Below are 12,500 nucleotides of genomic sequence, written 5' to 3'. Positions count from 1 at the left end.
CTTCCTCAGCGGTCCGAGGCTTCAGGTTGTATGAAAGCTCTCTGAGAGTTTTATGTTCTTCTGCTTTTGTTCTGCTGGACCGCCTCAGAGTGTGTGTGTGTGTGTGTGTGTGTGTGTGTGTGTGTGTGTGTGTGTGTGTCTCTGTGTGTGTGTGTGTGTGTTTCTTTGTGTGTGTGTGTGTGTGTGTCTGTGTGTGTGTGTGTTTCTGTGTGTGTGTGTGTGTGTGTGTGTCTGTGTGTGTCTGTGTGTGTGTGTGTTTGATGACCATCAGCAGCTTTATTGCTTCATAAACGGTGAAACATATTTCTCTCATATTATTTTGATGTTCTTCAGTGAGTTTTATTCTTTTGGTGTTTTATTAGTTTGTTTGAAGAATGATTTCAGTTTTTTCATTTGATGAAATATCAAATTAATCTGTTCATGTGTTTTATGCTCATTTAAACAGCATCAGAGAATGTTTATATCATAAATCACTTCTATCAGATCTGAGGACAAATATCTGTTAAACCATCGCTGTCGTAACGTCGTTACAGTCAGATGGACGTCGTGTCATAAATATTTGAACTGCAGGTGGAGCTGTTGTGTAACTGACGAGGCTAATGCTAATATGTGATCAGTGTACCGTTAGCATGCTAATATGTGATCAGTGTACCGTTAGCATGCTAATATGTGATCAGTGTACCGTTAGCATGCTAATATGTGATCAGTGTACCGTTAGCATGCTAATATGTGATCAGTGTACCGTTAGCATGCTAATATGTGATCAGTGTACCGTTAGCATGCTAATATGTGATCAGTGTACCGTTAGCAAGAACAATCAGGATGAGAGAATGAGGTGGTCCAGGTTTTATAGAGAGCTGAAATAATGATGTCACTTCCTGTCTCGTGCCACCGGACTGTCCTACTGTTATTACAGACACTGAACTAACCACAGACACAGTCACATTATGACTTCTGCTCTTTATCAAACAGATGTTTGTTTTCATGGATGAACTACACTTCCTGTAGTTTTCTTGGTATCTTAGCATCCAAGTTAACTAAGTTTTTGCACCCAACAGCCAGAGAGGAGCGTTTCAGACATCTTCCTCGTCTCTTCCTCTCAACATGGACACGTTTTTCCGCCGTCACTTTAAGAGGAAGCAGGCCGCTCTGCCGGCGGCAGAGGCCGAGTGTGTCCACCAGCGGCGGCCCAGCGTGGCCGTCCCGACCAGCAAGGCCCGCCGCCGGTCCAACGCCGGGCTGCCGTCCTCAGCTCTGAGCCAGCGGCGGCGCCCCAGCGTCCAGCTGAAGGGGGCGGGGCCCAACAGGTGGGCGGGAAACAGCAGGGGGGCGGAGCACGACAGGTGGACGGGGCGCGTCCGCCGGCGCTCCAGCACCACCCCCCCCAGCCTCAACCCAAGGTTCGTCGTGTGCAGGAGGAAGGTGGGGAAGCTGCGGACCATCGACGCCCACCTGCTGGGCCCGTCCATGCTACTCGCCAGCCTCTTCCAGATGGCCGAGGAAGAGGAGGAGGGGGTGGAAGAGGAAGAGGGGGTGCGGCTACCGGCCGAAGAGCAGCAGCAGGTGGAGGTGAGGGGCGGGTCCAACAACGGGCGGACGTTTTCGCCCTCCAGCAGCCTGCAATCGGACGGAGACGACGACAGCGGCGATCACTCCGCCGCCAACGGCAGCCAATCAGAAGCCAGTCCGCCTTCGGAGGCGGAGAAGAGCGACCAGGAGGCGGACTCCTCCTGGTCGCTCTTCTCCGCCGCCCCCGCCTCCTCTTCCGGCCTGGAGGTGAAGAGAAGAGCTCCTCAACCGCCCCAGGCGTCGCGGGCCCTCATCCGGGCCCCTCGCTGCCTGAGGAGGAACTCGTCTCAGGTGTTTTCAGGTGACGGCGCTCCGTTCGGCCGCCACCGGGCCTCCAGCCAGAGGAAGAGGACGAGGAGGATCTCCACCATCTCCAAGGCCGGCAGCCCCTGGCCCGGAAGAGGGCCCCCGCTGCCCAGCCGCCGCAGGAGCTCTGTGCACTACCTCAACCACCCGGCGCTCTGCCGGGGCCCCGGGGCCCTCGGCCCGCTGGGCGACTCCCACCTGGAGAGCTGGAGCGGCTTCCTGCTGTATGTAGACGCCCGACACCGGTCCAGATGTATTCCACTGATAACGACGTAGAGTCAGGTTTCATAGAGATGTGCCCGCCTCCTCCGCCTCATAACAGACGTGTTCTTGTCCCACATGAGGACTTGTTTTGGGGAAAAGACTTTCTTTCTGTTCCTCGGAAACTAGACTGTCTCTTAAAATATCAAGTTTGGGACAGAATACAATCCACAGTGTGACATGTTACTAAAATATTGCATAGAGTATTGAACTAGTGTATCTACAGATACACAGATACTGGTAGATACTCTAGTAACTAGAGTATCTGCCAGAGCATGGTACTAGAGTATTGTACTAGAGTAAAAACACTTGTATTCTTACTGAACGTCGGTTCTTCAGATCAAAAGAATCGCGTTCAATGGATGTGTGTGTGTGTGTGTGTGTGTGTGTTTGTGTGTGTACCTATATAACTGTCTTTTTGAGGACCATTGAGAATCTTAGACCTTGTGAGGACACGTTTAGAAGTGAGGCCTTTGGCTGGTCCTCTCTTCTTTAAAGGCTTGTTTAAAGGGTCAGACCTGGTTTCAAGGTTCATGTTGGTGTCCTGTTGTTTTTAAATGAACATTAATGAACATTAATCTTTAACATGCACGGGATCCGACAGCTTCGTGGCTTCGTTTCCTTCAACGGGTCTTTTGTCCTCTTGTGGTTTCAGGAAAGCCAAGTCGGGTCTGCAGCCGGCGCCGCCCGGACCGGCCGACCCGGCGCCGGAGCCCAAAAGCACCGTGGACTGGAGCGTGAGTCACGGCCGAACCGGCCAATTGGCATCCAGCTTCAGCTCACTCAATCAATGAGGAAACTATGAGTCAGGAAGTGAAACCAGGAAACATAACGCAGGATGAGCTTCATGTTTATTCAATTCATTCATGTCTTGTTCACAGGACGGCGCTCAGCTCGGGGAACATGTCTGGTTTGAGACCGGCGGCTCCGGAGACTTCTGCTACGTGGGAGAGCAGTACTGCATCGCCAAATCCCTGGTGAGTGCCAGCGCCCCCTGTGGCCACGGACGGCACCGCATGGTGATGAAAGGGACCTTCATCTTCCACTTCCATCAAACGTGTCGTTTTGTTTAGACCTTCCTCTTGACTGAGAAATGACTAGTAACACTCATAATCAATTTAATATTTAAAGTGCTTTTTTAAAAGACTTTTAGAGGATGTGTTCCAATAAGAACCTCAAGACATATTAAACAACAAACATGCTTATGTTTACTTTTTAAGCTCTGAGCGCAAGAAGCAACAAAAACAACAACATTTTGTTTTGAAGTTTCCTTAATTATCTCCGGAACCACATCGTTGTTTAACTTCATTTAAAGTGCAACAACACCACATCTCTCATGAGAAGAGACTGGTGTAAAACATTAGGAACATTAGTAAGTTTAAGTACTTATGTAAAGTACGACAGCCACGGGCCGTAAGGTTCCACTAAATCCTTCATAAGTATCCTTCACAACGTCGGGTTTCACTAACAGACACGTCTCAGTAACCATACGGGCTTGTGGGAGGTTAACAAAGCAATAAAGATCCTTATGAACCCTGTTAGTACCTGAACAATCAAACACTCCCATGGGGGTCTTCGGGTTTCAAAAATACCAAGTACTTGCTGCATCATTGTTTGGTTAAGATTCACAACATAAACTGTACTAAATACATTATATGTTCATTCCCAATGTAATAAAGAAGCAGCTTTGTTGTACGTGGACTTCGTTTTGTAGGAAACAAGTTTGAGGTGGAACCACCGACCCTCCGGTTCCCAACCGAGTCCACACCGACATTACCGGCATGCAAAGACATAACGAGCTCACAGATCACAGCCTGTCTGCATCTCATTGTGCGTTTCACACCAACAACTGTCAGTCATCTCCTGTGACGTAGTCCTGAGGGTTCTCGGTCCGTCAGTAAGCGTCACGCCGGCGTACGTCTGTCGATATCTTTTGCAGCAAAAGTCGGTGGCGAGGAAGAAGTGCGCGGGCTGCAAGATCTCGGTGCACACGATGTGCATGCAGCAGCTGGAGAAGGTGAGTCGTCCTCTTCCGTCTCCAGAGGCTCGCTGCTCTCGCTCACGTCTGTCCTCTCTGTTCAGATCAATTTCAGGTGCAAGCCGTCGTTCAGGGAACCGGGAGGCCGGGCGGTCCGAGAGGTCAGTTCTGCTGCAGGCCCACTCGGCATCCCATGTTGTTATTGTTCAGTGGAAACAGAATCAGGATCAGACAGGAAGTGAACTCTTAGAAACTGTTGGTTGTGTTTCAGTCCAACGTGGTGCGACACCACTGGGTCCACAGGAGACGTCAGACTGGGAAGTGTCGCCAGTGTGGGAAGGTGAGCCTCCACCAGTCACTCAGAGCTCGATAATGCAGAGCAGCTTGCAGCTAGCCAGCCACTCAAAGCTCTATAATGATACAATGCAGAGCAGCTAACAGCTAGCAGCTAACAGCTAGCAGCTAACAACTAACCGGGTCCTCTTTTACCACCAACAGGGATTCCAACAGAAGTTTTCTTTCCACAGCAAAGAGATTATTGCCATCAGCTGCTCGTGGTGCAAACAGGCGGTAAGTTCAGTAAACAGAACCACTTCCTGTGTGTTTCAGTGCCACAGCCAGGTGACTTCCTGTGTGTTTCAGTGCCACAGCCAGGTGACTTCCTGTGTGTTTCAGTGCCACAGCCAGGTGACTTCCTGTCTGTGTGTTTCAGTATCACAACAAGGTGACGTGCTTCATGCTGCAGCAGATAGAGGAGTGTTGCTCTCTGGGAGCTCACGCCGCCGTCATCATCCCTCCTACCTGGATCACCAGGGTCCGCAGAACACAGGTACACACACGTGTTTGTTTCTCTGTACATGTGGGGACCCCACGTCTTCTTCTTCTTATTATTTTTTTCTTGTATTTTTCTTTTGAACAGCATTTTATTTTACGTAACGTACTGTATGTTTCATTTCTCTACAAAGCAGTTTGATCAACAATCATTCATTTTAAAGTGCTCTCTATTGGTATAACTAACGACTATCAGTCCTCACGACGTACAATACATAAACCTACGTGTGTGTGTGTGTGTGTGTTTGTATATATATACATTAACGTTTGTGATTATTTGTTCAGTCGTCTCTAAAGTCGAGTAAAAAGAAGAAAAAGACGTCGCTGAAATGCAACAAGTTGAGCAAGAAGGGCTCAGAGGTGAGAAAGCAACGAATTAGCTTCTAGCTAACAGCTAACCGCTAAGAGCTAACACGCTGTGCACTGTCCCTGTCTAATAAATAGAACATGTACCCTCCACTCCGCTCCCTTGAGCCTGAGTGTCAGAACCTGATCTTTTAAAAGTACCTCTGAGTCTTGTGAGAGGTTGTCATATTATTAGAACCTCTCAGGTATTGAGGTTAATGATAATGTCGTGTGACGAGGCTCTGCGTGTTCCAGATCCAAGATGGCTGCTGGAGGCCCTTCCAGGTGAAGCCGCTGCCCTCTCCGCTCATGAAGCCGCTGCTGGTGTTCGTGAACCCAAAGAGTGGAGGAAACCAGGTGGAGTCCCCGATCCTCTCAACATGGGGGAACTATATATATATATATATATATATATATATATATATATATATATATATATATATATATATATATATATATATATATATATCCCATAGTATACAGTTACCCTCCTTTGCGTGACCGTGAAGATCAAAACAAACACTCGTGCACACAATGTGACTGATTGAATGAACAGTGACGTGTTTCTGGTGTTTTCAGGGATCCAGGATCATCCGGTCCTTCATGTGGGCCCTGAACCCCCGGCAGGTGTTCGACCTGACGAAGGGGGGACCTCGAGAGGGGTAAGACCGGACCGGCTCAGGGGGGCGTTCCAATTATCTTGTTGTCCCGCTGCGACGTGACGCTCACGCTTCTCTCTGCAGGCTGCAGCTGTACGGCACCATGCCCAACCTGAGGATCCTGGCCTGTGGGGGGGACGGGACCGTGAGTCCACATAGCCACCAGGACCTGACCCAGGACCTAACCCAGGACCTGACCCAGATCCTGAACCAGGACCTGACTGTGTGTGTGTGTGTGTGTGTGTGTGTGTGTGTAGGTGGGATGGATCTTGTCCTCTCTGGATGAGATGAAGCTCCGCCCTCAGCCTCCTGTCGGGATCCTCCCTCTGGGGACCGGCAACGACCTGGCAAGGACCCTCAACTGGGGAGGGGTGAGTTGTACTGGTTATACCTGGGCCTCTACTGGTCTAACTGGAGCTCTACTGGTCTAACTGGAGCTCTACTGGTCTACCTGGACCTCCATTGGTCTACCTGAACCTCTACTGGTCTGGCTCTCTCAGGGATACACCGATGAGCCGCTAACAAAAATCCTCTCTCACGTGGAGGATGGAACCATCGTCCAACTGGACCGATGGGACCTGAACGTGGAGGAGAACCCAGAGGCCCGGCCGGAGGACTGGGACCAGCACCAGACCCACAAGGTAAGCAGACCCACCTTCAACCAGACCTCCGACCCCTTTAGTCAGACCTCCGACCCCTTCAGTCAGACATCGGCAACATCACGGCTTATGACAGCCTCCCTGGTTCAGTCAGACCTCAGACCCCTTCAGTCAGACCTCAGACCCCTTCAGTCAGACCTCAGACCCCTTCAGTCAGACCTCAGACCCCTTCAGTCAGACCTCTGTTCTCTGCGGTTCCTCAGCTTCCCGTCGACGTCTTCAACAACTACTTCAGTCTGGGCTTTGATGCTCACGTCACACTGGGCTTCCACGAGTCCAGAGGTGAGTCCAGATCCACATGCACTGGACCAGATCCGCATGCACTGGACCAGATCCGCATGCACTGGACCAGATCCGCATGCACTGGACCAGATCCACATGCACTGGACCAGATCCGCATGCACTGGACCAGATCCGCATGCACTGGACCAGATCCGCATGCACTGGACCAGATCCACATGCACTGGACCAGATCCGCATGCACTGGACCAGATCCACATGCACTGGACCAGATCCGCATGCACTGGACAACATTCATATCGTTCACCAGATATATGAATACCAGGGTTCTTAAAGTCATGGAAAACCTGGAAACGTCATGGAATTTTAAAATGATTATTTTCTGGCCTGTATTTGTTTTTCAGAGGCGAACCCGGAAAAGTTCAACAGCCGCTTCAGGAATAAGATGTTCTACGCAGGAGTGAGTGTCTCATGTTACAGTCACATGTTTGTGATTATTATTATATTTATTTCTGATGAGTGTGTGTTTCAGGCGGCCTTCTCAGACTTCCTGAGCGGGAGTTCCAAAGACCTCGCCAAGCACATCCGACTGGTGGTGAGTGATGACGTGTTAAACTATGTTCTAGTTTCCTTTTTACCGTCAGGTTAACAGCTGAACCAACGGCCTCTTCCTGTTAGCGCTTCCTGTTAGCTCTGTTAGCGCTTCCTGTTAACTCTTCCGGTTATCTCTGTTATCGCTTCCTGTTATCTCTTCAGGTTAGCTCTGTTAGCTCTTCCTGTTAGCTCTTCCTGTTAGCTCTGTTAGCGCTTCCTGTTAGCTCTGTTAGCGCTTCATGTTATCTCTTCTGGTTAGCTCTGTTAGCTCTCCCTGTTAGCTCTGTTAGCGCTTCATGTTATCTCTTCTGGTTAGCTCTGTTAGCTCTGCCTGTTAGCTCTCAGTGCCGGAGCCAATGTTTCAGATCAAATATGGACAGAAGTCAACAAAGAGACACAATCCTGTTGTAATTGTGTCGTTAACTACTCACATGATGCTCGTCCATCGTTAAAAGATCACTTTGCAACAAGAAAGTCTCATTTTGTGGAGTTAGCTCGCATGCTAGCCGAGGTGGTGGCCATGTTGTTGTTGTGATTGTCCTTTAGGAACAGGAAGTACACCTGTACTTGTACTTCAGCTACGTCTGTGTACTTGTAGTAGGTCTGTGTACTTGTACTACGTCTGGTCTCCCTCCTCAGTGTGACGGCACCGACCTGACGGACAGAGTCCAGGACCTGAAGCTTCAGTGTCTGCTCTTCCTCAACATCCCCAGGTGGGTTTCTGAGTCAGTAGTTTGACTGGTTTCTGTATGCAGAGACCTACTGGTTCCAGTTTAAACCAGTATGGGGACCACTAACAGGTCTCCGTGTGCTGCAGGTACTGTGCCGGCACCGCGCCGTGGGGTCACCCAGGTGAGCACCAGGACTTTGAACCGCAGCGCCACGACGACGGCTGCATCGAGGTCATCGGCTTCACCATGACGTCTCTGGTGAGACCACGTCAGACCACCTCAGACCACATCAGACCACGTCAGACCACGTCAGACCACGTCAGACGTGTCTGTCAGTAACCTGTGCTTGTCGTGCGTGTCGTGCGTGTCGTGCGTGTCGTGCGTGTCGTGCGTGTCGTGCGTGTCGTGCGTGTCGTGCGTGTCGTGCTTGTCGTGCGTGTCGTGCGTGTCGTGCGTGTCGTGCGTGTCGTGCGTGTCGTGCGTGTCGTGCGTGTCGTGCGTGTCGTGCGTGTCGTGCGTGTCGTGCGTGTCGTGCGTGTTGTGCGTGTTGTGTCCAGGCCACCCTGCAGGTGGGCGGTCACGGCGAGCGGCTGCATCAGGGTAAAGAGGTGACCCTGACCACCTACAAGTCCATCCCCGTGCAGGTGGACGGAGAGCCCTGCAGGCTGGCTCCCTCCATCATCCACATCCGCCTGAGGAACCAGGCCCCCATGCTGCAGAAGACCAAGAGGGCCTCCATGCCCCCCCTCCACGAGTAGGCCTCCACCTCACACCTCACAGCCCCACTGAGGGAACACCATACCCACTGTGTGTGTGTGTGTGTGTGTGTGTGTGTGCAGTCAGCAGCCGCTTCCTGAGAAGCTCCAGATCAGTGTGAACCGGATCAGCATGGCAACCTACGAGGCTCTGCACTACGACAAGGATCAGCTGAAGGAGGCCTGTGAGTCAGCGACCTGTCTGTACCACAGACTGGACCACAGACTGTCTGTGGTCCAGTCTGTCTGTACCACAGACTGGACCACAGACTGGACCACAGACTGGACCACAGACTGTACCACAGACTGGACCACAGACTGGACCACAGACTGGACCACAGACTGTCTGTGGTCCAGTCTGTCTGTACCACAGACTGGACCACAGACTGGACCACAGACTGGACCACAGACTGTACCACAGACTGGACCACAGACTGGACCACATACTGGACCACAGACTGGACCACAGACTGGACCTTGACGTGTCCTCTGCTCTGCAGCGACTCCTCTGGGAGTCATCATCGTCCCCGGCGACAGCGACCTGGAGACTTGTCGTCTGTTCATCGAGCGTCTGCATGAAGACCAGGACCAGGACGAAGACCAGCAGAGACAGGACCAGGTCTGCTAGAGATAGTCACTCACCTTATGGATTCAGGTCCTCCGGAGAAGGGGTCTGAAGGGGTCTGGTTGTGAACTCCAGGACCAATGTGTGTCTCCTGTGTCTCTGCTCCTTCAGGACGAGGACGTGATAGACAGTCTGTCTCCACAGAAGTGGTCCAGGACTTGGTGTTTCCTGGACTGTAAGCCCCCCGCCCCCCCGTCCTCCGAGTCTCAGAGTCCGCCTCCCCACAGACCTCCTGATTCCTGGTCTCTGTGTTTCAGGTACCACTGCAGACCGGGTCTACAGGATGGACCGGGCCCAGGTGTGACGCGCTGCTCTGTGATGAGGTCTACTTCCTGTTCGCTATGAGCTCGCTGTCAGCGCTGCGCTCTCCTGTTTTCTCCAGGAGCACCTGAACTACGTGACGGAGATCTCTCAGGAGGAGCTCTACATCCTGGACCTGGTGGACTCTATGAAGCACCAGGACCGGGACCGGGACCAGGACCGGGACCAGAACCGGGACCAGGACTGGGACCGGGACCGGGACCAGGACCGGGACCTGGACCAGGACCGGGACCAGGACCGGCACCAGGACCGGGACCTGGACCAGGACCGGCACCAGGACCGGGACCTGGACCAGGGCCAGGACCGGCAGAGACAGTTTGTGTTCCCCTCCTCTCCCCCGAGGTGAGAGACATTTATCTTTTATCGATTTAAAGTCCAAATGATGTGATGACATCACCTTTTTTTTCCCTGTGAAAGGGTTTTACTATCTTTATTTGGGGTGTTGGTTCTGATCCGATGTGAGGTCCTGGGACAGGATGTCATGAGTTCAGACTGTAAAGCTCTGAGAGGAAAATCTTGTATTTGTGATTTTGGGCTGTACAGAATAAAACTGAACTGAATTGAATTGAATCATCGTGTGTGATGACATCATCATGTGTGGTGACATCATCATGTGTGGTGACATCATCAGCGTGTGTGATGACATCATCAGCGTGTGTGATGACATCATTAGTGTGTGATTACATCATTAGTGTGTGTGATGACATCATCAGCGTGTGTGATGACATCATTAGTGTGTGGTGACATCATCAGCGTGTGTGGTGACATCATCAGCGTGTGTGGTGACATCATCAGCGTGTGTGGTGACATCATCAGCGTGTGTGGTGACATCATCAGCGTGTGTGATGACATCATCAGCGTGTGTGGTGACATCATCAGTGTGTGTGATGACATCATTAGTGTGTGTGATGACATCATTAGTGTGTGATGACATCATCAGCGTGTGTGATGACATCATTAGTGTGTGATGACATCATCAGTGTGTGTGATGACATCATCAGCGTGTGTGATGACATCATCAGCGTGTGTGATGACATCATCAGTGTGTGTGATGACATCATCAGCGTGTGTGATGACATCATCAGCGTGTATGGTGACATCATCAGCGTGTGTGATGACATCATCAGCGTGTGTGGTTACATCATCAGCGTGTGTGATGACATCATTAGTGTGTGATGACATCATCAGCGTGTGTGATGACATCATCAGCGTGTGTGATGACATCATCAGCGTGTGTGATGACATCATCAGCGTGTGTGGTGACATCATCAGTGTGTGTGATGACATCATTAGCGTGTGTGATGACATCATTAGTGTGTGATGACATCATCAGTGTGTGTGATGACATCATCAGCGCATGTGATGACATCATTAGTGTGTGATGACATCATCAGCGTGTGTGATGACATCATCAGTGTGTGTGATGACATCATCAGTGTGTGTGATGACATCATCAGTGTGTGTGATGACATCATCAGTGTGTGTGATGACATCATCAGTGTGTGTGAGCTAACATCTGTCGTCTCTCTCAGTTCTTCCAGAACGACCTCACACGACCTTCAACAAGGTAAAGCCTCAGTTGTTCCTCACTGAATACTTTGGATGTATGTACACATAAATACACGTAAATACACATAAATACACACATACGTCATATTTATATCTCTTGTAGTCGTAGCCGTACGTCTACATCAGAGGTTCTCAACCCTTCATGTGAATGTTGAGGTGACTGGTGGTGCAGCCATCACATGGCTTCAGGGGTTAAATCATATCAGTACTGACTAGTGCATGCTGATATAAACACACTGAGGTGTGAGCCGCTCTGACCTTTGACCCCTTCAGCTGCTGAGCTGCTGGACTGCATCAAGGCTGAAGACCTGAACCGGGTGAGTCCACGTCGCTGGAGCCTCCCTCTGCTGCCCCCTCCGACTGATGCCAGGCTCTGTGTTGTTGTTGTTGTTGTTGTTGTTGTTGTTGTTGCTGTTGTTGCTGTGGTGGAGCAGCTGGAGGCGCTCCACCAGCAGGGGGCACAGCACCTGGACTCATCCGGCTGCTCGCTGCTGCATCACGCTGTGGAGGCCGGAGGCCTGGAGGTCCTGCAGAACCTGCTGGAGGCTGGTGAGGGAACCACACACACACACACACACACACACACACACACACACACACACACACACTGTCCCTGGTTCATTCTTATGTTTTATTGATGTTCATGAGCAGTTGATATCCAGCATGTTTCCATGGTGACATCCCATAATCACATCTCTCTTCTTCTGCTGCTCAGTGCCGTCGTCTCACCTGGACGTCCTGCAGGAGACGTGAGTCACTGTAAATACTGTGAATACTGTGAATACTGTGAATACTGTGAATACTCTGAATACTCCGAATACTGTGAATACTGTGAATACTGTGAATACTCTGAATACTGTGAATACTGTGAATACTGTGAACAGTGTGAATACTCTGAATACTGTGAATACTGTGAATACTCTGAATACTGTGAATACTGTGAATACTGTGAATACTGTGAATACTCTGAATACTGTGAATACTGTGAATACTCTGAATACTGTGAATACTGTGAATACTGTGAATAGTGTGAACAGTGTGAACAGTGTGAACACTGTGAATACTGTGAATACTGTGAATACTCTGAATACTGTGAATACTGTGAATACTCTGAATA

General features: G+C 50.5%; 1 protein-coding gene across 2 annotated transcripts in view; it reads left to right on the top strand.

Annotated features, from left to right (window-relative positions):
* The window catches only part of dgkzb (diacylglycerol kinase, zeta b), a 17,728-nt gene that overhangs the window by 2,541 nt on the left and 2,687 nt on the right, over window positions 1-12,500 (top strand). The window contains exons 1-30 of one of the 2 annotated variants that reach the window (XM_068596516.1): window positions 1-25; window positions 1,059-2,099; window positions 2,792-2,873; window positions 3,018-3,113; window positions 4,076-4,153; window positions 4,219-4,275; window positions 4,386-4,454; window positions 4,613-4,684; window positions 4,827-4,943; window positions 5,231-5,305; window positions 5,546-5,647; window positions 5,870-5,952; window positions 6,034-6,094; window positions 6,207-6,320; window positions 6,450-6,590; window positions 6,812-6,890; window positions 7,253-7,308; window positions 7,381-7,443; window positions 8,082-8,155; window positions 8,260-8,371; window positions 8,671-8,867; window positions 8,953-9,053; window positions 9,369-9,487; window positions 9,605-9,668; window positions 9,751-9,791; window positions 9,876-10,156; window positions 11,347-11,381; window positions 11,657-11,700; window positions 11,818-11,932; window positions 12,099-12,132. The exon at window positions 1-25 is cut by the window's left edge and continues 28 nt beyond it. In XM_068596516.1, coding sequence (XP_068452617.1) covers window positions 1,105-2,099; window positions 2,792-2,873; window positions 3,018-3,113; window positions 4,076-4,153; window positions 4,219-4,275; window positions 4,386-4,454; window positions 4,613-4,684; window positions 4,827-4,943; window positions 5,231-5,305; window positions 5,546-5,647; window positions 5,870-5,952; window positions 6,034-6,094; window positions 6,207-6,320; window positions 6,450-6,590; window positions 6,812-6,890; window positions 7,253-7,308; window positions 7,381-7,443; window positions 8,082-8,155; window positions 8,260-8,371; window positions 8,671-8,867; window positions 8,953-9,053; window positions 9,369-9,487; window positions 9,605-9,668; window positions 9,751-9,791; window positions 9,876-10,156; window positions 11,347-11,381; window positions 11,657-11,700; window positions 11,818-11,932; window positions 12,099-12,132 — 3,557 coding nt within the window. In that variant the 5' untranslated portion in view covers window positions 1-25; window positions 1,059-1,104. The remainder of the gene's footprint in view (window positions 26-1,058; window positions 2,100-2,791; window positions 2,874-3,017; window positions 3,114-4,075; window positions 4,154-4,218; window positions 4,276-4,385; window positions 4,455-4,612; window positions 4,685-4,826; window positions 4,944-5,230; window positions 5,306-5,545; window positions 5,648-5,869; window positions 5,953-6,033; window positions 6,095-6,206; window positions 6,321-6,449; window positions 6,591-6,811; window positions 6,891-7,252; window positions 7,309-7,380; window positions 7,444-8,081; window positions 8,156-8,259; window positions 8,372-8,670; window positions 8,868-8,952; window positions 9,054-9,368; window positions 9,488-9,604; window positions 9,669-9,750; window positions 9,792-9,875; window positions 10,157-11,346; window positions 11,382-11,656; window positions 11,701-11,817; window positions 11,933-12,098; window positions 12,133-12,500) is intronic. The other variant, XM_068596517.1, reaches the window with a different exon arrangement.

Source organism: Clinocottus analis, unplaced genomic scaffold (genome assembly GCF_023055335.1).
Source record: "Clinocottus analis isolate CAN_PGR_092001 unplaced genomic scaffold, fCliAna1.0.p SCAF_38, whole genome shotgun sequence".
Classification (NCBI taxonomy): domain Eukaryota; kingdom Metazoa; phylum Chordata; class Actinopteri; order Perciformes; family Cottidae; genus Clinocottus; species Clinocottus analis.
Note: the sequence above shows the minus strand (reverse complement) of the source record. Positions and strands in the feature narration are given on the sequence as shown.